The sequence below is a fragment of the Sander lucioperca genome, chromosome 6 (assembly GCF_008315115.2).
Source record: "Sander lucioperca isolate FBNREF2018 chromosome 6, SLUC_FBN_1.2, whole genome shotgun sequence".
Taxonomy (NCBI): Eukaryota; Metazoa; Chordata; class Actinopteri; order Perciformes; family Percidae; genus Sander; species Sander lucioperca.
Window position 1 is genome coordinate 40,585,142 of NC_050178.1, and position 23,355 is coordinate 40,608,496.

The following is a 23,355-nucleotide window of genomic DNA, read 5'->3' on the forward strand; positions in this document are numbered from 1 at the left end:
AAATTATTTCACTTTTACCAAAAAACATTGTCCAGATATTTCTTTAGAATCAGTTATATGTTGAAAATATAGTGATCAAATGTTATTGAAATAAAGCTGCAAATCTGACATTTTTTTAAAATTAGTCCAGTAATTTAGTCTATGTAGTTTGTTAGATGTCTGCAAACCACCTAAACCGCTCTGTGATGTACAGTGCAGTTATAAGCGGCTCTAACAATAAATCCAAACTTGATCAGACTGTGTGATGTCCGCCATGGATCACACAGCACTATTTAGTAAAGTTCGGACAGAAGCACTACCTTAATGTTATTTTTAGCCATGATCTATCTGAACTCATTTTAATGTTTTCAATTATTAGATGGATTGCCATGAAATCTTATACAGATATTAATGGTATATATATATATATATATATATATATATATATAACATCTATATATATATATCTATATATATAACATCTGTATGATTCTTCATGTACAGACCACAGGGAGTCAAATAAATCTTAAATCTTCTATTAAATCTTCATCTTAAATATGCGTTTAGAGAGTGACACCACGCTGGGAAAAGAAGAAGCATTTTGATGGAGAGTGTGGAAACACATGAGAGATCGTTTTGTCAAAGCTAAAAAAAATGGCTTCATGGAAAGAGTGTTCTTAACAGTGTTACAGACAGGCGGTCATTTTGATTTGGAGATAAACAAAGTCACTGATGCTTTAGTTTGTCGTATACAGATTCAAGACGACAAATGAGAAATAGAAGAGAAGGTGGTTGCGTCATTACTATTCATAGCAACAGCTGGATTAGCTTCTCCACCTTGATACCTTCTAAATCTCCTTGTATGGGACTGTCAGCTTAAATGAAATCAATGCAAAGTGGAAATGTGTCAAACTTGGTTGAGGCATTTAGCTTTAGTCCAATCATTAAAAAAAAACCAAAATGAAACGACACAAAGTGCACAGGATAATTTATCCTTTAGATGTTTTCAGATGTTTGAAAATCTCCCAACTGATATTCAACCTCTTAAATGTTCACTAGATGCTTAACTATGAAAATGAAAGAACTTAATAATGAATATTACGTTTAAGTGTTGTCATTGTAATATGCAATTCCTTTGTAGTTGGAAAACCTGGTTTACTACAATCGCCTGAAGCACTCTAAAATAGTCATCAGTGACTTCCATCTTGCCAAGCTGGAGAACGGACTAATCAAAGACCCCTGTGGGACACCAGAGTACCTGGGTGAGTATACCAAGTAACTAATAAGACATTGTAGAGTATGCAATGTGGCAGCCTTTTGTGGCTTTCAAACTCACAGAGATTTTGCTGATGTTTCTCTTCTCTTGTGCAGCTCCAGAGGTGGTTGGCAGACAGCGATATGGCAGGCCCGTGGACTGCTGGGCAACAGGTGTCATCATGTACATACTGTAAGTTGTGACATTTAAGATAAAGAGAGCAGATTATTATTCTCAACATAAGATAGGGATTCTTTTTCTAAAGCTCTAAACCTTATTTAAAGTCTCTGGGTGGCTGCAGACTTGATATTGGTAAAGATGATGCATTACGTGGTATTATACATCAGGCCTTGTTTAAATATGGTATGTAGAGTTTTTTTTACTCCTGATGCTATTTTTTTTCTTTGCTACCTCAGGCTGTCAGGCAACCCTCCTTTCTACGATGAAACTGACGACGATGATTTTGAAAATCATGACAAAAACCTGTTCCGAAAGATCCTGGCAGGCGATTTTGAGTTTGACTCTCCGTACTGGGATGAAATCTCAGATTCAGGTACTTTCTACTTTCTAACACTGTGAAGGAACACAATGACAGCTTGCTGGGTAAACATTTCAAATTCAAAGCAGTTTCTCCTTTCTAACCCATAGAGTGGCCAAACACATGTCATCAGGAGAACAAACCCCCCTTTTTTTTGTTAAGTTTCTTCTGTGTGATTTCTCTCTGACAGCTAAAAGTCTAGTTGCTCTTCTGATGGAGGTGGATCAAGACCAGAGACTGACAGCCCAGGAGGCCATAAACCATGAATGGTAGGCAGCAGTGTATATATATTCTGTAGACCATTTAAACTAGTGTGAGCAGTGTGCTCAGAAGAGCTACAAGAGCAGACTTTCTTTCTTGTTTGATGTGTCCCTTAAAATCACATTGAGAAACTTCATAGTTTACTTTAAAAGGCTAATCACCATCCTTAATAAGTGCTCAGCATTCATTAATTTATACATATTGATGTGATCAAAATAAACCAAAGCTGCTTGTCACATAAGCAGTATGGCTCTAGAGATAGAAATGTCTGATCTGAAACAAATGTCGGATGGATTGGTACAACATTTAGCACAGAGATTCATCGTTTCCCAGACATTGTATTCTACTGACCAGCAGGTTGACATGTTCTGATTACTATTGAAATGTCCTGATGAATATTGAATGGATTTCCATTATTATTTGGTACAGAAATTCATGTTCCCCACAGGGTCATTTGCAATAACTGAAATGATTTATTGAAAATGATCTCTTGACTTTTTACCTAGTGCCATCATCAGGTCAACATTTCACTTTGTCCGATACTTTGATTGGTGTATACAGTTGTACAGTTGTACATTTTTACTCCCCAACTTGCACATTAAGTTTATCTATATCTATTGAAACAGTTGTACATTTTATTTCCAAATTGTGTATATTTGAAATATTGCTTGTGTAGTATTCTATTATTATTTTATGTATATTGTTTCCTATTATTTAATGTATACTCAGTATGTGTGCTGTGTGTCTGATATTTTGCTGCTGCAACACCGTTATTTCCCATTTTTTGGGATCAGTAAAAATCTATCTATCTATCTATCTATCTATCTATCTATCTATCTATCTATCTATCTATCTATCTATCTATTTATGGCCAAAGATAAAAACAAACAAACAACAACCATAAAATTCATACAATCAGTGTTTAGTGCTTACTTTCATCGCCAACTGGCACCGTCAGGCACCGCCACCAAGAGCCTGGGTCTGGCCGAGGTTTCTTCCTAAAAGGGAGTTTTCCTCGCCACTGTCGCACTGTCGAACAAGTTTGCTCTTGGGGGAATTACTAGAATTGTTGGGACTTGATAAATTATAGAGTGTGGTCTAGACCTACTCTATCTGTAAAGTGTCTTGAGATAACTCTTGTTATGATTTCATACTAGAAATTGAATTTAATTGAATTTCACATCTTAGAATACTAACACACTTAAACCTGGAATAACAGGTTTTTCTAGCTACTTGGGGGGCAGTGGAAACATTGACATACCATCACCTTTGTAAGTTGCTATGGCGAAGTTCTTAGCAAACAGTTGCGTATTTACACATCCAGCAGCTAGCTGCTAGCACGCTCTACCAACTCTTGATGGAAATATCTTGCTCTTTAGCTGCTAAATGCTCCACTATGTTCAAGTTAGCTAGTTACTAACTGTGTCTGTCTGCAGTTTGGTGCTCCGTAAAGCCAAAGGAATCTGAAGATTCAGCTGATATTTCTCTTGAGGTTCACCGTTAAGAGCGAGCCCTTTCACATTGTCACAGTGTTTTCACATTGTCATTTAATATAATGCTATTATACAACTATTCATTTTAGCTGTTTTAACGGAGAAACATGGTAAACATTATACATGCTAAACATTAGCATGTCAACCTTGTTATTGTGACTATGTTAGCAGGCTGATGTTAATCTTAGTGTAACCACAATAATGCACTCTGGAGTATCCTAGCATAGAAAATAATTTTTCATTTAGACAAATGTTTTCCTTTGGAAAAATGATTTTCTATACTAGGATACTCCAGAGTGCATTATTGTGGTTACACTAAGATTAACATCACACCTCATTATCTCTTGTTTGTTTTTTGGTCGTTGTTCAACTGCAACTGTTTAAAGACATTTCACTTTTATTTTTTAAATCTTAATTATATCATTATTATTATTATGAGTATTATTGTATTACAAAGGCATGTATTAATCCTTTTCTCAGTTCGACTGTTGGCCCCGCATAGATGTGTCTGACAGAGGCACTACACATTTTGAGCACAAATCAGTTGTCACAGGGAGCTTAAAAGCTCAAAAAATAATATCTTAAAAAATAATCCTTAATGGTAAAAACGTTCCTGCTAAAGTTTGCCAGTCAACAAAATGAACAACAGATTGAGTAATGTGTGCTGCAGCCTGTGGCATGCAAAGATAAGGGAAGCATGAAGCGCTGTTGTGAAACTGTGCTTTTCCCATTTTCTACAACAGGATCTCTGGCGGTGCAGCTTCAGATAAGAACATCAAGGAAAATGTGTGTGCACAAATAGAGAAGAACTTTGCCAGAGCTAAATGGAAGGTAAGCCCTTCTGCTCGCTCTTCCAGGAAGGTCTTCTCGTTGATGTTCTCTGAGCAAGTTTTCAGGTTACAGCACCTATTTGAGTTCAGTTTGTTCTCCCCTCCTACAGAAAGCTGTGCGGGTCACCACCATCATGAAGAGACTGCGAGCCCCCGAGCAGAGTGACTCGAGGGCAACCAGCCCTGCAGCCGGTGCCCCAGCAGACGCCGCAGCTCCCCAGGCTGCCACCGACCCCTCTGCACCCTCATCTGACACAACACCTGAGGGAGCGCCCGCTGCCGTCACAGAGCTACCTGCTGGAGCGGAGATAAGTCAACCGGCGCCAGAGGCTACAGCCGGGGTGGCAGCCTCAGCCGAGGCGCCACAAGAACCGAGCCCAGCGCCGCAGGAGGCCGAGCCCACATCGCGTTGCAATGGAGAAACTTCGGCTGCTCTCCACGCAGCCACTGAGGCAGGGGACGAGCAGGATTAGACCCCCCCCCCACACACACACACACACACCCCTTCCTGCGTGACCTCTGCAGTCCCCACCAACTCCTGCACACTGTACATTACCTGCTAGCATGGTGACACTGACTCTGCTTCTCTCTCACTTGCAGCATTAGTATCATCTCATGGAGGCTGTGTGCTAACTTTCCTGAGTGCTGCGCTGCATTGGCTTTCTTTCTACATTTATTGTGTCTTTTTTCTCTGACCCTCCAGTGTTTTATGTCAGGTTATATAAACCAAGTCTATCTCCGCACATTTGAGTTTAAGGGGCAAAAAAAAAACAGATTTGCTGTCGAGCTGTGGCTTGCAGCTAAAGTCTTCTTTCTTATTCTTCTCTTAGCGATAAGAGAATATAGGAAGACATAATTGTGCTGAAAACGGCTTTGATTCCTTTTTAATGAGCCAACTTGGCAAACTTCCCTCTGCCAGTCTTGCAGTTACAGTATTTGTTCTTAGAATCAGTGGAAAGTTTTGCTTCTGAAATGTTGACCTTGTACCGTGATACTCAGTAAGTGCTGGTCCTCACACATGAAGAAGATCACATATTCCTGTTACAGGGAAAATATGCTTATCTTTCTTATTTGTTCTTATCTACACTAACCAGTTATTGTACGTTAAACAATGCTGAGATTGGTGACTGGGAGTTATTATGCCCAGTACTGTATTTTTAAGTAGGCAGCTTCATACATAAGCACACACACAAACACTATGTTCCTTTGCTTACTTCCTGCTCAGGAAAGAACCTCATAGCTGTAAGTGTAAAGATTCTGTATATAGAGACCTTTGTAGAAGTAGCCAAAACAGCATGCATTCTCACTTTTTGCTGTTCGTTTTACATTTACAGCCACTTGGTGGATAAAGATGTGCTACTGCCAAACTTCATCTTATTGCAGTAAACAGCACCCTCGTCTCTTGCCACAAGCCATGCCGAGGCTGTTTTTTTCAAAAGCACTATACATTATGCTGTCTATTACCACTGTTCATTTAGCACCCCTGCTGTCAATGTAAGTAATATGGAAAAAAAAAAAAAGAAACAGTCTTCATTACATAGCAGTTCTATGCATCCAAATTAATTTGTAGCTTTTCATTTTTAGAAACTCCATGACATATTTATTCATCACGTGACAATAAGTGTTTTTTTTTCTTGGTCTACTTGTATCTACTTTGATTTAATCATGTCCTTCATCTTAAGTTATTGACTCAAAATGCCACATATGTCTTAGTATTTGGTTGTAACTGTAAAACAAAATGTGCATTAACTGACCACATGCGGCGTTTTAGGGAAGAGATGAATCGTTTTGACTTTGTGGTAACCAGGGTCACCTTCACCAACTCAGCTTATTATATGAAGCATATGTTTGACATTTCTGAACTTATTGTATATTTATTTGGATTTTGATTTCTTTTTGTTGTTGTTTTTTGACTCTTTCAGTCATGTGTTGATTCCATAGATGTTTCTCCTTATACTTGATAAACAGTAATAACAATCTTTCCTTTCTTGTCACTGGTACCCTCGAGCATTAATAATGAGCTACAGAAAAAGTTCTCTGTAATCACTCTAGAGGAAATTGAGCAATATTTGAATGGCTGCAGAAACTGTGATTCCTGGTGTCCTTTCGATACAGTTGATGTACCTGTAAGTAGAAGTCTATAGTCCTTGCCAGCTGTCAAGCCCATCAGGGCCACTTCAGTATCACATGGCTGCGGTCAGATAAAGGGTGTGTGTGTGTGTGTGTGTGTGTGTGTGTGTGTGTGTGTGTGTGTGTGTGTGTGTGTGTATATGTGTGTGGGGTCTCAATAAGACCATATTTGCTCTTCTGGCCTGTCAGTCCTCACATGATTTCCATGTGCTAACCAAAACGGAACTATGGGTTTTCATTAAAACAGCAGCCACATTGTCAATACGATTGTTAGATTATATAATTAGAGTATAATATGTTATGGCTCGTTCACAGCCACTTTGTCTGACTCTACCCAATCTGTTGTCAAGTGTGAACACCTGTGAATTTATAAGAAAATATACATTTCAGATTTTAAAAAAGGGGGCTTTGGAGAAAATGTATCACCTTTATAATCCGTAGAATCTCAACTTTGACTTTGTTTTTGCAGTCTTTTTATTTATACATGTACTGTATCTCCTTTTAATTTGTGCTAAGGTAGATTGGTAGACACACCAATCATTAAGATTATACCACTATATAATTTCTTACATTGTTTAAGATAAATATTTAGATTTTAACGAGAGCCTCAAACAGAAGAATATCAGAGATTTTTATGTGAATAGATTATTTCATGTAGTCCGTTCTTTGTTTAGATGGCAAATAAATACTCTATGAACACTGTTACACAGTTTAAAGCAAGCTTTCCCCCCCCCAATACATTTCTTACTGTATTTAGTATTCCATGTCTGTTCATTTTACCATGCACTTACAGGTGTATTTGTAGATGTGCTGTTTGCCAGGACCAGTGGTCACCTGTAGGTCCTGTCTTGCATTTGTGAGCTCTGTACTGTACTCCTTGATTGAGTTGATGACTTTGATGGTAATAAATAATAAAATTATAATTCACCTGTTTATTCATCTGTAATCCTCATCATTTCTTTTCGTAGTAGACAGTCAGTGGACAGAGAGTGCATAGCACTGCATATCTGCAGGATTATTTAGAGAAAATGTGGGAAACAGCCTGCGTCATCACACTCTGCTTTCCCCCTAACCCGGAGGAGCGCATCTGTTTTACGCGCTCTCAATTAGCACAAGCCATCCTGGTGGGGTGTGAACTCGTGTTCGAAAAATCCCAGCAGGGCCATTTGGTGACACTTTCCAAGATACTTGAATTGCATCTTGTTGGAATAATGATGCACAGAACTCGCTCTCTAAGCCCTCTGGGGTTTCAATAGGCTTCCTCTTGGGAGATTTTCTCTTTTCCATGCCCATTGTACAATGGTATGCAGCCATTCATACACTCATCTGGGCTCAGGAGGATACTCTGTGTCGTTGGATGACTTCATTAAGAATGGTAGGATGGGAGAAGTGTCGGTTTCCTGTTTCTCTCAACCAGCAATCTACAGATGAAAGGCTACTGATCAGAGTCTGTCCTTGCCGGGAGGAAACGAGTGTTTTACAAAATATCACATCCTCCAGGCAAAATCAAACGTGTATACTAACTAAGTTAGTAGCTAAGATAGTTACCGCACATTGTGGTAGGAGTAATGTAGTTGCAATCGATATATAGTACTTGAGTGACAGCAAGCAAGGATGATTCTACTTACACAACTCATTAGTAGTGTTTCCATTCACTTCTATTGATGTTTTTTATGTAACTCTATCTGACATCAGATGCAAACTAATGGCAATATTTCAAGCAAAGAATTATGATAGTGATGAATGGGATGTGATGTGTAGCATTGATTTATTGGCATACAGAGGTTAAAAGCAATCAATCACAACAACTCCCCTTACGTTTTACTGTCCCAGCCTCTCAATGCCACGGAGGTTCTGCAGAAAACACGTCTATAATGTAACAGTTATTTCAGTAATTAACTGTAATCAATGTCAATGTTAGCGTCTGTGTAGAACAGAGCTTCAATTTTGAAACATCAAAAAATCCAAAAGCATCCATAGCTTTTCATCAACCTACAGTTATTAAGTTTTGTATTATAAGACAGATTGGTTAAATGAGGTTTTAGAGGATCAGTGGCAGAAGACAGTGTAGAAGACACAATATGCATTAGGATGCTGGGAAACAGATTTTACATTTAACGTGTATTAATAGTGAACTGTTTTAATGAAACTTTTCCCAAACCAATGGGACCAACATTTTTTTCTGATGATACTTACATACTTTTACTTATATAACATTTTCAATGCAGGACTTTTACTTGTAACAGAGTATTTTTTACAGTGTGGTATTAGTACTTTTACTTAAGTAAAGGGTCTGAATACTAGGGCTGCAACTAACGATTATTTTTATAGTCAATTAATCTGTTGATTTTTTTCTCGATTAATCGATTTGTTGTTTGGTCTCTAAAATGTCAGAAAATGGTGAAAAATGTGGATCAGTGTTTCCCAATGTCTTGTTTTGTCCACAACTCAAAGATATTCAGTTTACTGTCACAGAGGAGAGAAGAAACTAGAAAATATTCACATTTAACAAGCTGGAATCAAAGAATCTTACTTTTGTCTTAAAAAATTACTCAAACCGACTAATCGATTATCAAAATAGTTGGCGATTAATTTAAGAGTTGAAAACTAATCGATTAATCGTTGCAGCTCTACTGAATACTTCTTCCACCACTGGTTACTGTTCACCTTTCAGATTAAGATACTACGTAAAAACATGTGACGTTAAACACAAGGCACTGTTGAAGTCAGTTTAAACCTTTTTGGCTTATGGCACCTTTCAGTACAAATTAGCAAAATTAGCAGTTCCACCAATGAGACATTTGCCCTCTATAACTGTTTGAGGCCCAATTGGGTAAAATTATTATTAAACAAACAAAAAAAATGTAAGATTAGAGAAAAGTCCAAAATCATCTCATGACCCCCACATTTTTTCTTGTCACCCTTTGGAGGGGACCCTACCCCTAGGTTGGGAACCACTGGACTAAACTAAGTAGGCCTGGTTAAAACTAACTCCACCTCAACCAGTATCAGTATCAACCATATTTCTGCATCAGTATTAATATAATTAATTACTTTTCTAATTAGTCACAGGAGTACTTTTAAATACATTATATGTATTATACAATAATTATACACTATATTTGTACTTATACGAAGAAAATTTTCAAAGTACTTCTTCCAGCATTGACTATTTCCAAATATTATTCTGCAAGAAATGTTGCAAGCAATATAACATCATGTTACAAACTGTCACAATTTCATACTTACTGTATGGGCCTGTTTACAGTTTTTCTCAATTGCTAAAACACTATTTCTGAAACCTTGCTCCATTTTCTGAAAACATTAAACACAAAACCTCATCTTCAAGCACTATTTACAAAACCTCTGACTCCTCTCGCAAAATTAAACTTTCGCATCAATCAAACACTGCTCTCAAATCATAAACAAAGTGATCAAAATGATATACACTATCAAGCAGTCAGTAAGCAATACACCAACAAATAGAAAACACATTGTTCAAAACATATAGTTCTCAGGGAGAGTACATTTTTAATCTCAAAACAAATTTCATATTTTTCCGTCATTGTCTTTAGATGAACAAAAACATGTTCTATCATAGTAGCTCAAAATTGATCAGCTTTGCTCTTTGCAATTTTTTTTTGTTCTTCCTCCTCCTTGTACCCCTATTTTTACAGTACTGTACCCTGCATCTCACAAACTTGTTCTTTGTTTCTGTGATACTGTAATTCTTGTTCTTTGTTGATATACGCACTCATCCTCGTCCTCTCACATCGTTTCTTCTATCCATTCTCAGACTTTCTCCTTCCCACCTTCAACAACCTGTTTGCTCTCTGAACTGGCTTATATTGGTTGTGTCACATCATTTGAAACAAGTGAAATCTATTTTGAGTGGTTGTGTTCAATCAATGACATGTGTTCTCTATTTGTATATGATTGTTGCCACTTGTGTTTACCAGTATGGATGACATGTGCATTAGAGTGCAGAATGTGTTTTGAGAATGATAATGTGTTTAGAGTTTTGCTGAAAAGTCTAAGTGAGATCTGCAAATTGTGTTTTACCATGTGAAATGGTTTAAGCTATTGACAACAGACTGCACAATTAGCTAAATGAGTTCAGGCAACTGAGAACTTTGTTCAGCCCATGGATTTTTAGTGTTTTAGCAATTGAGAAAAACTGTATTGTGCACATTTGTAAATGAAAATCCTGCCATCTGCTGGTTGACAACATGTAATGCAGCTGTAAGCAGGACTGCTGTTGTGATTACATAGAGGCAACAGAGAGCAGTGTTGCTCCATTTTTTCTCAAATTTATTTTAGAAGGCCCCAGTGGTCGACAATGGCTATTCCACACTTTCCAGAGAGTCTCATCTGCACATGGTTATTGCATGAGAAAGTCTGACAATATGAGAACTTGGAGTTTGTCAAGGCCAGAATATGGGGTGATGCATCAAATAAAACAGCCTGTCACTTTAAGAGCTAAACTCTGTAACCCAGTTTGTGACAAATCCCAGGTTGAGGCCTCAAATTAATGTCAGCTCATTATGTCATCAATGGACTGAGTTTAGTATTTAACAGTAGCCACGTCTGTAGGTCTTCAGAAGGATGCCTGTGAACCAGTTTCATGGCATGCCAAACTTCTGCCTCTCACTCTCCAACTTTTGCAACAATGCAGTAAGTGTCTGACAGCTCTCACTGTGGGAGAGATGAAACAAATAACCACAGAATGCCATGACTGCCTCTGAGCCACCGAGCACCAGATTGGACTCAACGATAAGACAGACCCGGATTCCACATCTGAAAAAAGTCAATTGAATGATGGTAGTTATTTGCTTGGCGTTATGTCACGTGATATGCCACTGTGGAGATAACGCTCCACAGAAATACATCTCTGTTGTGTTGTAAGAATGGTGCACAGAAATGTCTGATCAGATTCGGCTGGGTCATCCTTTGTTGTGGGTAGTTTTGAATTTCCAAAATGTGGATCAGCCTCTTGGTTTTAAGCCAGTTTCTAATTTAGAGGCAGAGATGGCTGGATTTGAAGTGATGCAGATATCATTTTAAGAGCCACCATGGGGGGAGGCTGACCCTGAATATTGGTGCCTTCTATTCAGGACCGTCAAACTCCCACCATGACTCTCCTCGTCTGCTATGCTGCTCCTTAGTAGGGATCAGATAAGCAAAGTGAACAGAGCTCCGTCTATGAGGAAGAATGAAAAAGTGGACAACAGAATTCTCTCAAACCCAGATGTCATCTGATGCTTGGAATGCCTTGTGATGGTTTTCCAAACCATCTGACCTTTTTTCTGCTTTGTCCTGAAACAAACCCCTGCTAGGGTAAAATGGTGTCGCCAGACATGTTCTCATCTTCAATTTTTACACTATGTCATCGGGGCTAAATTGAGCAATTCTCTTTGTGGGATAGCCTACACATTACATGAAGAGCATATTCAGGTCCCCAAACAAGGATCTACATGCATCACATGTTTGTGTGAATACAGCATTAAACCCTTTAGTGCTGGATACAGCGCTGACATGAGGTTATCATCTAACATTCTAATACTCCATGTATTCCCATCCTGTGCTCTTCCCTGGAGGCGTTTTACCTTCTCTTTCTCTCCTCCTCTCCTCCTCGCTCCTGACCTGCATTGTTATGGGAGAATGTAAGTCAATCTTGGGCTGATTAAAGGCCAATTCTACCATTAGGCTTTTAATGAGGTGCAGAAACCCTGATGAGCTTGAATGAAGCACACTACTCTGACCTGAAAACAGCCTGTTCCCCTTGGGTGCTGTGAGCCAGACTTGCCTCCATGTATTTTTGATAGTGGATACATCGTGATAGTCGGAAACATGGAGATTCATGGAATATTGGTCAATAGATGAACAGGATAACAATGGTAGGCAATAACTACACTTACCATTCTGATATGTCTGCTAGTAGCCAATTTTGGTGCACAACAGACTGGGTCTGGGTCTAACTGACGTCGGTTCAGACAGGACGCCAAAACTATCACTGAGCCGCCGTCCTGTCTGAAGCTGAACATGTATGGCTGAATCTCTCCGATGTTTCTAACCATCTTGATGTGCATTGCTCTTGCTTCGGTCAAACTAACGCAAGGAGCGGTGGTGCGCAAGGCCAGATTCAGAATTTCTCAATGAGGGAGAAGTAGAGTATTTTTACATACTTTAAAATGTGTGTGGGGGAGGACTTTAAAGGGGCAGTGTCATTTCGAAAGGGGAAGAGTACTAGAAGACTTTACTCCAGAAAAAGTAACGTTATTAATTAATTAGTAAAGACATTTGTCAACTAGGTAGTATTTGTTTAGGTGTTTTAGCATAGTATTTCCTTAACACCTGACACACAACAAGGAAGACTATTTAGCTGTTTACTACCTGACATCATTACATTAATACTACTTAAATTCTTGAGCGGAAAAACTTTAAAGTTTCCAAATCTGTTTTCCTAAATAAGGTCTTAGGAACACCAGGCCGCTAAGGTAATGACACACCTGATGCCTGGGGACCCTACTCTCTTGCCATTGGCTGGCAGAGCTGGGGTATGCATGAGAGGTATGCATTTGAAACCTCTGAAAAAGGACTGCGATACAGACGCCTCACAAAAGAACTTTTGACTTTTCATAGGACAAGCACAGGTTAACAGCTAATAACATTAACGACGGCTCTGTTCTATTCATGTGTCCTAGTGAAACCACAACAGTGTGATAGTGAGCCAACGAAGCGGCTAAATGGAATTCAGCCATGATTAAATTATTTACACCTGTGCATTTCGTACTGTAACATGTCAAGATGTCCTCCGTAAAAAAAAAATGACCTATTGACTGCCATTTGGCAAAGTTTATTGTAGCCTTTAAAGGACAAAAATGAATCAGATTTTCAAAATAGTATGTACACGTAGGTAATTATGTCTAATAAAGACAGAATACATCATAAAGTACATAACTCAGTTTTGTCAATGGCTTGTTGAACTATATATTTTTACTATTTAAAAAAATACTATTTAGTTGAAAATGCAAAATGGTGTGTTTATAGGAATTTTCCAAAGGCTGAATGTCTCTGGTCAACTTGTTGAGAAATGAGTATTGATTTACAACCCTATCAATCTCCCACAGGCATATTTTGATTATCTAGCACTATTGAACACTTATAATCTGAGTTAAGGGACAATTCCGGCGCAAAACGAACCTAGGGGTTAATAACATATATGTACCCACTCGATCGCTCTCTGGGACATGTTTTCATGCTAATCGAATGTGGTTGTAGCTTGAAACACGCTAGCACGGACCGCTGACACAGGGAAAGTAAAAACAAATCGCTTATTATACCACTAAAAAGGCTCAAAATATCACCACACTTCAACGGTAGCATAGTGAGGGTCCCTAAATGTTAACCGAAGCATTGAGAACATTGCAAGTGTACAGACAGTTAAAAAGATAGATTATAAAGACAGTCGTGTTCTCATATACAGGCGGCCGCCGTCTTGGGAGCTACTGTCTTTCTAAACTATCTTTTTAATAAACTGTCTGTACACTTACAATGTTCTCAATGCTTCGGTTAACATTTAGGGACCCTCACTATGCTACCGTTGAAGTGTGGTGATATTTTGAGCCTTTTTAGTGGTATAATAAGCGATTTGTTTTTACTTTCCCTGTGCCCTGAATACTAGCATTGTAAGCTAATCAGTGGTCCGCGCTAGCTTGTTTCAAGCTACAAACACATTCGATTAGCATGAAAACATGTCCCAGAGAGCGATCGAGTGGGTACACATCTGTTATTAACACCTAGGTTCGTTTTGCGTCGGAATTGTCCTCTTTAAGTACTGATGAAGCTTTGTCTGAACATATAACTGATGGGGATTAGGAACTTGATTAATCAATACCTATCAGACACCAGAGGTAAAGACACTGATAGAAAAAGATTGCACATTTCCTCTTGTGTCCTTTTGTTGGAGGTGTTTTACCTTCCAATAGTTTCATTACAAACACAAATGCAATGTGTATATTTTATACAAATGTGCATACATATCTCTTTAACAGGTACAACTTTATTCCAAGGATCCAGAGGGTTCTGGGCAGAACATGGAAAACATCCAGTATCAAGCCAATCACAATGAAGGGGGGGAGCATTCCATTCTTATAAAATATAGAGCTTTAATTTATTAGTCAGCAACAACAATGGAAAGGGAAGATAGAGTAATTTACACAAGTCATTACAAGAACATCACCTTTGTGCATTTAGTTTTTTTCTTTTTTTCCATAAAGTCTGATGATGCAAAAATACAAAACAAACAAAAACACTCAAAAACTACAGACACGTTTTTAAAAATACCAACAAATTGTACAACCTTTCTTTGCATTTTTTGCTGTATAACCCCTGGTCTCATTTGGAGGAGACAATCTGGAGCTGTAATTGATTCTGGGAATGCAGACAGACATCCCAAATTGAGGAGCAGATACAGATACCTCTGTATGAATTATGGATGCATCTTCCCAGAGGCATTCAAGACAGTCTCAATACAAGGTAGACAAGGTGTATTAAAAGCCTTGAAATGTCAGAATGTTATGAAAATTAATTTGCACCTTGTTCCAGATATTTTTTTCTTCCCTGTCAAATATTTTATATTTTATACGTCGTTATTTTCACTTGTTGAAGAATGGCTGTACTAATGTTTTTAATAGAGCAAAAATTTGAATCAATACAACTATCACTCACATTTTAATAACAACCCTCTCATCTTAATCCAAACTGCCTTTGTCTGCATAATGGATATGCCATTGTGTGATACTTTCCCTATTTATGTGCTATCCAAACACATACAGTACGTGACATCATTTCACTTAACACTCTGCCAAAGTCTAAATAAACGACAATGAAAAGATGCATCATGCTTTAAACAGGGTATATTTGAAAAAAGGACATTTGTTTTCCCTATTTCCCTGTAATGAGAGTGTCCCTCAGAGACCATACTGTACACCCCTAGAGATGAAAAAAATAAAAAAAAAATAAAACAACCACACATCTTATCAGAATTACAGTACAAATACAGGTTCATGCACATAATGAAAGCCAGCTTCCCAATATTTTGGTTAGTGTCACAACATTGTTACAATGCTCTGTTGTGTATATGGGCAATCATTTTTTTTCCACACATGAATGTCAAAGGAAGAACAAAAGATGTCTCGAGTGCTCAGGACTAACAACTGCTGCCTGATCTGGGCACCTCTTTCATCTTGAATTGAATTTGTTTTTTTTTTACAGAAGTCAACTATATCTTGCCCGTGTGCTTGTTGCATTTGGCCCCAGCCAATGTCCCCTGAAAGTAAAAGAATAATGCCCTTCGTGCAAAACCTTGACCCTTTATTGCACCTCAATCTCAGTTCAAAGGAGGTCTGCATTTGAAAATAACCCAGCCACTATATTTCCTTATAGGTTTATTCAAAACTGATCTGATGCTTGCTATTTTTTATTTATGTGTATGTCATCTATGTATTTAAACGTCATGGCCAGAAGAAGCTGCAGGTTACTCAAAGTAGAGTACAACTGAGATTTAAATAATCCGAATTAGTATCTGGGCTGAGAAGTAGCAAAGAAGCTGCATCGTTTTACAATCAATCCTCCAATCAGGAAGGAAATACAAAGGTGGCAAGCACCAGTTTCCTATTAAAAGGCCCAATTACACCAGTGAAAATATTTGAACAGTCATCTGTATCTGGGTTTCCATGAAGAAAGGATTGTTTCCCCACAATCATTTGGACCATGTGTCAATGGTCCCCTGGCAATATTAAGTCTCTGTCCGCATGCAGCCATGGGGGGTTGCACCACAGGAGTTCCTGGAGTGTCCAGAAATAAAAGAGTCCTGGTATCGCGTCAAAGCAAGCATGAAAAAACAGAGATCCCATCACCCCTTATCAACAACTCGTTTCCCCGTTAGAGCTTTTCAAAGCTCGCTCCTAACAGCTTACATGCCTGATAACACATTCCAAACAGTCGCCGAGGTCATATGATGCTGACAGATAAGTTTTGTAATGACAGTAACTGCAACAATAAAATTAACAACATCATTAATAACAATAATATTTGCCCCAAAGGTACCTATACACAAAGAGCATGTTTTTTTCTATAAGTACAAAGAAATCCACAGAATGATACTATATACAACCTACAATAAATACTGTGTATCATATATCTTACTGTTTGAAAGGATGTATGTGGGGTTTTGTTTGTAAGCCTCTTTTTTCTCAGTTTTTTTTTTTTCTCGGTTTGTGGATTTTTTCACGTTGCTACTCTCAATGAGTCTCTCCCAGTTTTCACAGGGTGGGAGAAAGGGTGGTTGAGGGTGTTTCAGACACAAAACTGGGCTCCTCATGTCTCTGCCTCCTCCTGCTCCTCCTGCTCATATTTCTCCTCCCCCTCCCCTTCCCCCTCCCCATGATGCCGGCGGTTGCGGGGCTTCTTCTGCTCCTTGAGCTCCTTCAGGTCTTTGGCCTTGAGGGCACCCAGCAGCGGGTCTCCGAACTGCCAGTAGTCCTGGCAGTACTGATTGATCAGGCTCATCTCTGGCTGGCTCAGGATGGTCAGCAGGTCCTTGTACTGGCCTGAGCTGGGGGTCCACTGGGTGCTGCTGGAGTGAAGAGAAGACGGCACCAGCCCTCCTCCGCCCTCCACCAGCACGTTGTTGACGGCCCGGCTCGACAGCACCACCAACTGCAGCTTGACCAGCATGTGTTTGAAGTTCTTCTCCGTGGCCGTACATTGATACATGCCAGAATCAGAGGGCTGCAGAGACCGCAGGAGTAGACCTTGCTCTGTCTTCAAAATCCGACCATCAGAACGCATCTGCAGAGAAAAACAGCTCATTAAAATACCTGTGGTGTGACATCCTGTGCATTATGGGTATAATGCAAAGCTACTATATGTATCTGTTTAATTGATAAGCATTTCTCTATTTATATATGTATGGATTTATAGTGAAAGTGCGGCTTACACAGAAGGTTCAGTCCATTTACCTCGAAACTTTTCATTGTTTTCACTAGCTCTAGCCAGGTTAACCATTGTTAACAATACTAGTTGATAACAGTGCATTACGCTGTTTTTTGTACATACAAACAGCATAACAACATGTCCACAGATAGAAGTTGGATAGGACTGTGTGTACAACTGATTTAGTGAGACACAAATAAGACAGAAGTGTTGATATCCGCATGTTACTACAGCTTTCACATTTCATTTTGGTTGTCCGAGTTCCGAGATCGGAAATCGGAGGTCAGGGGGCGTGTTTCTGACTTTGACCTCAGAAAATCCGACTTCAGAGTACAAATGGAATGCACTATTAGTGGTATGTGTATGATGTCTCTGGCTTCAAATTTGACTGAGTTATGACTCTGGGTAGTGAGACTTTGTTATAGCAAATTGTGTCTCTCAAGTGACAGGTCAGTGAGGGGAGAAGTGCAACAGATATTCCTACAGAATTTTTTATCTGTTACATCTGTTTCTTTCATACTGCCTTGGCCTGTACGGTGAATTAATCAGCATAAAAAAATTCAATTCAAATCTTATCAAACAGTTACTCTACGTGTAACTCTATTAATCCATCTCTATCTGTACGTCCACACCCAGGAACCTGATTAGGTGATGACAGCTTTTTAGCTCAGAATCAGAAGTGCGAGGCAGCAGCAAAGTCGGCTCTGCCTGTGGGAATAGAGACCATCCAACAGAATAGTCAATAAAAGAGAGGCAGCAACACTACATAGCTTCACAATAAAACATTAACTACTGCCTCAGGGTTATATATTTCATGGCAGAGGGCTTTTTCACAGCTCCCCTTTATGTGTCCTTCCCTTGGGTCTGAGGACAGTCAGGGGTCTGTGTGAGAAATCAGGCATCATTCAATCAGAGCCTGAATCACTTAATGGTGTTAACAGAGAATCGGAAAAGAATTACACTGGAGTCATTTTTCAAATGTGCCATACTGTATATAATTCTCCATCTCTCCATGACAACAGAGTAATACACTGAGAAAGAAATACTGGCCCCTACCACATATGGAGATGTCCAAAATACATTTTCCATGTTCATCTGGTGAAATGCTCATCTGCCGCTAACCCATGTCAGTAAAGTTCAAGCCAATTCCTTACTTTCGGGAGGTTGATATTGTGCGTTATATTAGTTAAATATGAATGTGAGTAAAATGCCCACTAATGCCCACTAACCAGAATTGTTTTGAGAAATACACAATGTGGCGGCTCACCTCTTTCCTGCGGTCACTGTTATCTCTCTGCAGATGCCATTTGATGACAGCATGTGGAGAGCGTGCCTGACACTCCAGGAAGGTACTACTTCCCTCCACCCCATACTGCACCATCTCCAGAGTGTTCTTATTGGCTGCAGGGCAGAAAGAGAGAGGGGGATTTCCATGGCAACCAAAACACTCATTACCATAAACTCCTTTACAACCAAAATCTTCCCAAATCAAAGTCTTTAAAACAATACGGATGTCACAGATTACCATAAAGCTGCCAGAATACAGTCACATAACAATTAAACCGTGAACCGTTAGGAGCAGCAATAATGGGATGTGTCATTCATTTCAACCTTCTGAGTTCATTAATGAACCAATAATGTAGAAGCAACAGAAAGAAAACTCAGGAGGTTGAAGAACAGACTTCTTACCATTAGAGTTAAAGCCTCGGCATTGGCGGATGGGGTTGCCGTACTTGACGTCCTGCCTCCGGCTACGTCTAAAGGGGTCAGACCAGTATTGCCGAATAAGGAGAGAAAAAAAAACATAAAGCAACCGCAAGCCATTCAAAGCCATTCCACAATACATAAAGCCATTAAAGTATCAAATTTAAATGGATCCAACCACAAACCACCGTCCCATTACGTTATTACAGGTATTTGAATTTACATTATTTACTGGATAGACTTTTAATATGACAAGTATATTATTTATTATTTGAGCGTGAACCACAGTTTACAAAACACATTAATACAGCCAATCAGCCATCCAGGCAGTCTAATTTGAACATCATCATTTAACACACCAATTGAGTCAGTCAGTTAGTTATAATGTTAGTGTAGCTCATGCTAAAACTGCTTTTGGTGCTCACCTCTTCTGCGAGGCGGAGTAACGGGAGCAGGACTTGCCATCCCAGGCACAGTAAGGGTCTCTGGCCAGACAGCAGTCAGCACAGGCCTCGCCGTACACATCACACCGGTGAAGAGCCAGCTGGGTCAGCCCTAACACAGATGACACATACAGCTGTTGCTGTTGAGAGAGAGAGAGGACGGAACATGGTGTTATACACAACGCTACAGTACACATCGATATTGAAATTGAAATAAGGGAAAGAGAAAACATCCTGAGTTTTATTTAGGACAGATGCACTGAGCAGAGCCAAATGGAGGCAATTAATGGCCATAGTTGAAACTTTCAATAGTCAATTTTCAGTATACATATTGTATATTTAAGGGTTAACAAATTAAAGTGCCCAGTATTCAAAAACTAAATTCAAATCGCTACAATTCAAGAAGCTCAATTGGGATCTCAAAATGCAAGTCAAGTCAAAATCTGGTTGCTCAAACTGGCTTGATCAAATTCAGACACTAATATTCTTTAATATATGACATTTAGTCTTAGACATCTGGGATACCAGGGATGAGCAATCAAGCCTGGGTACTTGAATGTTCTATCTGAGTTTGTGAACCCTAATAAAAATATATTTTTCAATGGCTTATGTGATTCAAATCTTTTTGACTATTACTTGCTTCCATACAAACACTTCACAAACCCAGATGAATGTAATAAGAGTTAAGTGTAAACTCTTATCCTGCACTGTGCTGAAACAGCATCTGGGAGAATATTGAGCTCATATCTATCAGGTTGCCGTCATATTTTTATAATCAGCTGTTTGAAATTTATCTGGCAGGCTGTCTGTAACACAAACTCTCTTTCTGTGAAATGATGTCATAGCATGTAGAAGAGGCCAAGTATTTTAATCACACTGAAAGACAATGCAAAATTCTAAGTGTCTTTCCCACATTTCTCTCTTCATTTTCTCCCTCAGACTTACAGCTTTTTTATCAATTGTAAAGGGAAGCAACAGTTAAGCACATCCTTATGTATGTGGTATGTGATCTTTCCAAATTGCATAAATCTAATTCCCTGTCTTTGGAAGATGGTTTCTTTTCTCTTTATGTTAGCAAAGGTTAAGAAAATCACTTTCACAGACATGCTTACTCTTTTGGATGAGATCTTCATTGTTGTAATAGGAGTAGGGACCTTGATAGAGAAAAGAATACACTGTGAGTAAGGACAAGGAACTTATGACAAAATGTGCAAGGTGTGGGTGTGAGAACATAGATGGAAGTGCAAAGAAGGTAAGAAAAAGTATAAAAGTAGAAGAAGAGAGAAAAGGGGGAAATAAAAGCTCACCTTGAAAACTTCTACCTCCTCAAGGACCAGCTCCTCAGTCTGCAGGTCATCTCTGGGCAGAACGATGACTTTCTGAACTGTTCCCTTGTCTGTGGAGGACAACACACACACCTGTCAGATACATACCTGCAATCTCACACCCCTCTGCCTGTCAACAGCCCCTTGGATTTCCATTTCATTCTCTCAGCAGCCTCTAACAAGGGATAATCCTCATATCAACAGGCTCCACTGTACTCTTCACCTCTGTTACGTGGCTATCTTCGCTTTAACCTTTACTCAATGACATGAAGCTCTGTTCCACTTAGTGCACTTCTCACTGCCGCCACCATGACAAACTTATTTTATAATCCTCAGTTCCCTTCTTGCCTTGAACTAATCATCTGGATACCATAAAACATCCCCTGGCCTTCCCTGGCATGTTTGATTTCTGTAAAGAGTTAGACATTCCTGTGAGCAGGATACCTGAGATGTATTATGACTTCTGCATTCAGCCCCAATGTAGGGCTGAATGGCTGCCTCTGACAGCAGCTGAAAGGACACACATTCCTCCACAGTGGCCCGCCATCGCACACAAACCCATTAGTCTCCTCCCCGTAATGCACAGATGAACAAAGAAGAGGCGTCATATGCAATATGTGAGGGCTGCATCCTGTGTGGTGGCTGCTGCTGTCATACTGGGGCCTTATTAAAGGTTCAAGGCATGCAGACAGACAGATAATCTCTCTTACACCAGTGGGCAAGATTAAGGTGATGGATGTCCTCCTTCTCTTCTTCTTACCCCCTGTTTCTTTTCTCTCCCTCCCGCTGTTGATCCACCCCTGCCCTCCAGGTACAAATCTCCTGTTGTTTACTTCATGTGAATAGAGCGAGGTACAAACCCTTTGATTGGTTAAATTTCCACTCAAGCACAAAAGGCAAGAATGCTTTTCTCTTAATGATGAATGATTGCAGGGGAGACAAGCCCTCCACTTACATGGGATTTATTTCCATGGGGGGATTTTTTTCTCCATTTTTCAGCTTCTCACTGACACTGTCATTCACCATTCTGACTCTGATCAAAGGGTTCATGGGTTCAGACTGGCACGTAAAAAAAGAACCCTTACAAAGCTGTGACGATTATTATAAGCAGAAAAAAAGCAGAGATTTGGCTCCTTTCCTCATTACTATCATACAACATAAAATGTATTACACAACACTCACCAGTTCCTAGAAAGAGCACTTCATAGTTGCCATCTGCAGCTGTCACCTGGTCCACAGTGATGGTGGTAAACTCATAGTCCACATTGGTTCGAACCACCAGGGGGCGCTTGTGTATCGGGTACACGGCATTGTACATGGCAGGGTGATTCCTCATGAAGTTAATCACTTCATCTGGATAGTCCTTAGTGGACTTCATGTTGGGGGTGAACGTACCTCCCGGGCACTGAAAGAGAATTAGAAGCGTTAACATTCTGAAAAATAATTGACATAATCACATAAAAAGCATATTTGAGAGCCTGTCTTACAGTATTATTCTGAGTTTGGTAATACTGATGCCTGCATCTTGTTCAGATGGTTTCTATTTGAGGTCTGAGTCAGTTAGAAGCTGCTGTTATGCCAGCTTGCTGTTGGATTCACGTGTGGGGTCATTGTGGATTTAAAACTCACCGTGCCGGGTCGAGGGTAGGGGATCTTCCCAGTGTAGGCCACCCACTGGTAATTGGGACCCTCTTTGTGGGCGAAGGGTCCATTGAAGACCATGCGGATGTCAGCCATGGAGTAAACACAAACTGCTGAGCCTTTGAAGACAGAGCTGTGAAAAGACAGTAAAGGAAGAAAAAGGTCAGGAAAATGTATCTTGCAAAATAATGGGGGGAAAAAAATCAACTTGGGAAATCTATATTCAAACAGAGTTTATTACATGTGTTGTGCATATACAGTATGCATTTTAGTATACTTACCCAGAGACAGAGAAGACGCCATATATCACAGGATTTTTTGTGTCCTGTGTTGGTTGTATGTAAACATCTCCTGTAACAGAATAGAGAGAAATCATGTCAGTGCAAACAGAACGGGTGAAGGAAACATTTCGCTCCACAGCACAAGCACTCTTACTAATATTTACACAGTTTTCAGTCAATCCAACCTCTCTTAGCCAGAGAGACCTTTAGGTTACACCTCTCCGGAAGGAGTGATGCACTAACGAAGAAGCTAAAACTTCATCATTGCTGGAAACACATGGAACACACATTACTGGATTTGATGAACAAAGTAGGATCTTGTGTTAGTTTTTTATACTTATAAAAAACTATAAGTTAATTATATAAAACTTATATACTGAGTCCCTGAAGTCCATAATTGCATCAAAAGAGTAAAGGTCAGGGGTTCATGTGAGAATTTGTGTGCTGCTTATTAAATGTCATTGTGTAAATGTGACA

General features: G+C 39.4%; 2 protein-coding genes across 6 annotated transcripts in view; one reads left to right on the forward strand and one right to left on the reverse strand.

The window, feature by feature from the left end:
• camkvb (CaM kinase-like vesicle-associated b) overlaps positions 1 to 7,421 on the forward strand; it is a 44,527-nt gene extending 37,106 nt beyond the window's left edge. Inside the window, exons 6-12 of one of the 2 annotated variants that reach the window (XR_004897658.1) lie at positions 1,121 to 1,241; positions 1,351 to 1,426; positions 1,651 to 1,787; positions 1,963 to 2,041; positions 4,270 to 4,357; positions 4,467 to 6,994; positions 7,032 to 7,421. Coding sequence is in view for 1 of the 2 variants with exons in the window: in XM_031279697.2 (XP_031135557.1) it covers positions 1,121 to 1,241; positions 1,351 to 1,426; positions 1,651 to 1,787; positions 1,963 to 2,041; positions 4,270 to 4,357; positions 4,467 to 4,829 (864 nt within the window). In the remaining variant the exon portion in view is untranslated. Of the gene's footprint in view, positions 1 to 1,120; positions 1,242 to 1,350; positions 1,427 to 1,650; positions 1,788 to 1,962; positions 2,042 to 4,269; positions 4,358 to 4,466 lie in introns of both variants that reach the window. The other variant, XM_031279697.2, reaches the window with a different exon arrangement.
• A 7,107-nt stretch (positions 7,422 to 14,528) lies between these two features.
• Positions 14,529 to 23,355, reverse strand: part of sema3fb (sema domain, immunoglobulin domain (Ig), short basic domain, secreted, (semaphorin) 3Fb) — a 60,245-nt gene continuing 51,418 nt past the window's right edge. For 2 of the 4 annotated variants that reach the window (XM_031279713.2, XM_031279732.2), the window contains 9 exons: positions 22,879 to 22,948; positions 22,586 to 22,730; positions 22,139 to 22,361; positions 20,939 to 21,027; positions 20,744 to 20,785; positions 19,614 to 19,771; positions 19,174 to 19,241; positions 18,752 to 18,885; positions 14,529 to 17,340 (listed from right to left, as the gene is read on the reverse strand). In XM_031279713.2, the coding sequence (XP_031135573.1) occupies positions 16,867 to 17,340; positions 18,752 to 18,885; positions 19,174 to 19,241; positions 19,614 to 19,771; positions 20,744 to 20,785; positions 20,939 to 21,027; positions 22,139 to 22,361; positions 22,586 to 22,730; positions 22,879 to 22,948 (1,403 nt within the window). In that variant the 3' untranslated portion in view covers positions 14,529 to 16,866. Of the gene's footprint in view, positions 17,341 to 18,751; positions 18,886 to 19,173; positions 19,257 to 19,613; positions 19,772 to 20,743; positions 20,786 to 20,938; positions 21,028 to 22,138; positions 22,362 to 22,585; positions 22,731 to 22,878; positions 22,949 to 23,355 lie in introns of all 4 variants that reach the window. The other 2 variants (XM_031279723.2, XM_031279707.2) reach the window with 1 other exon arrangement.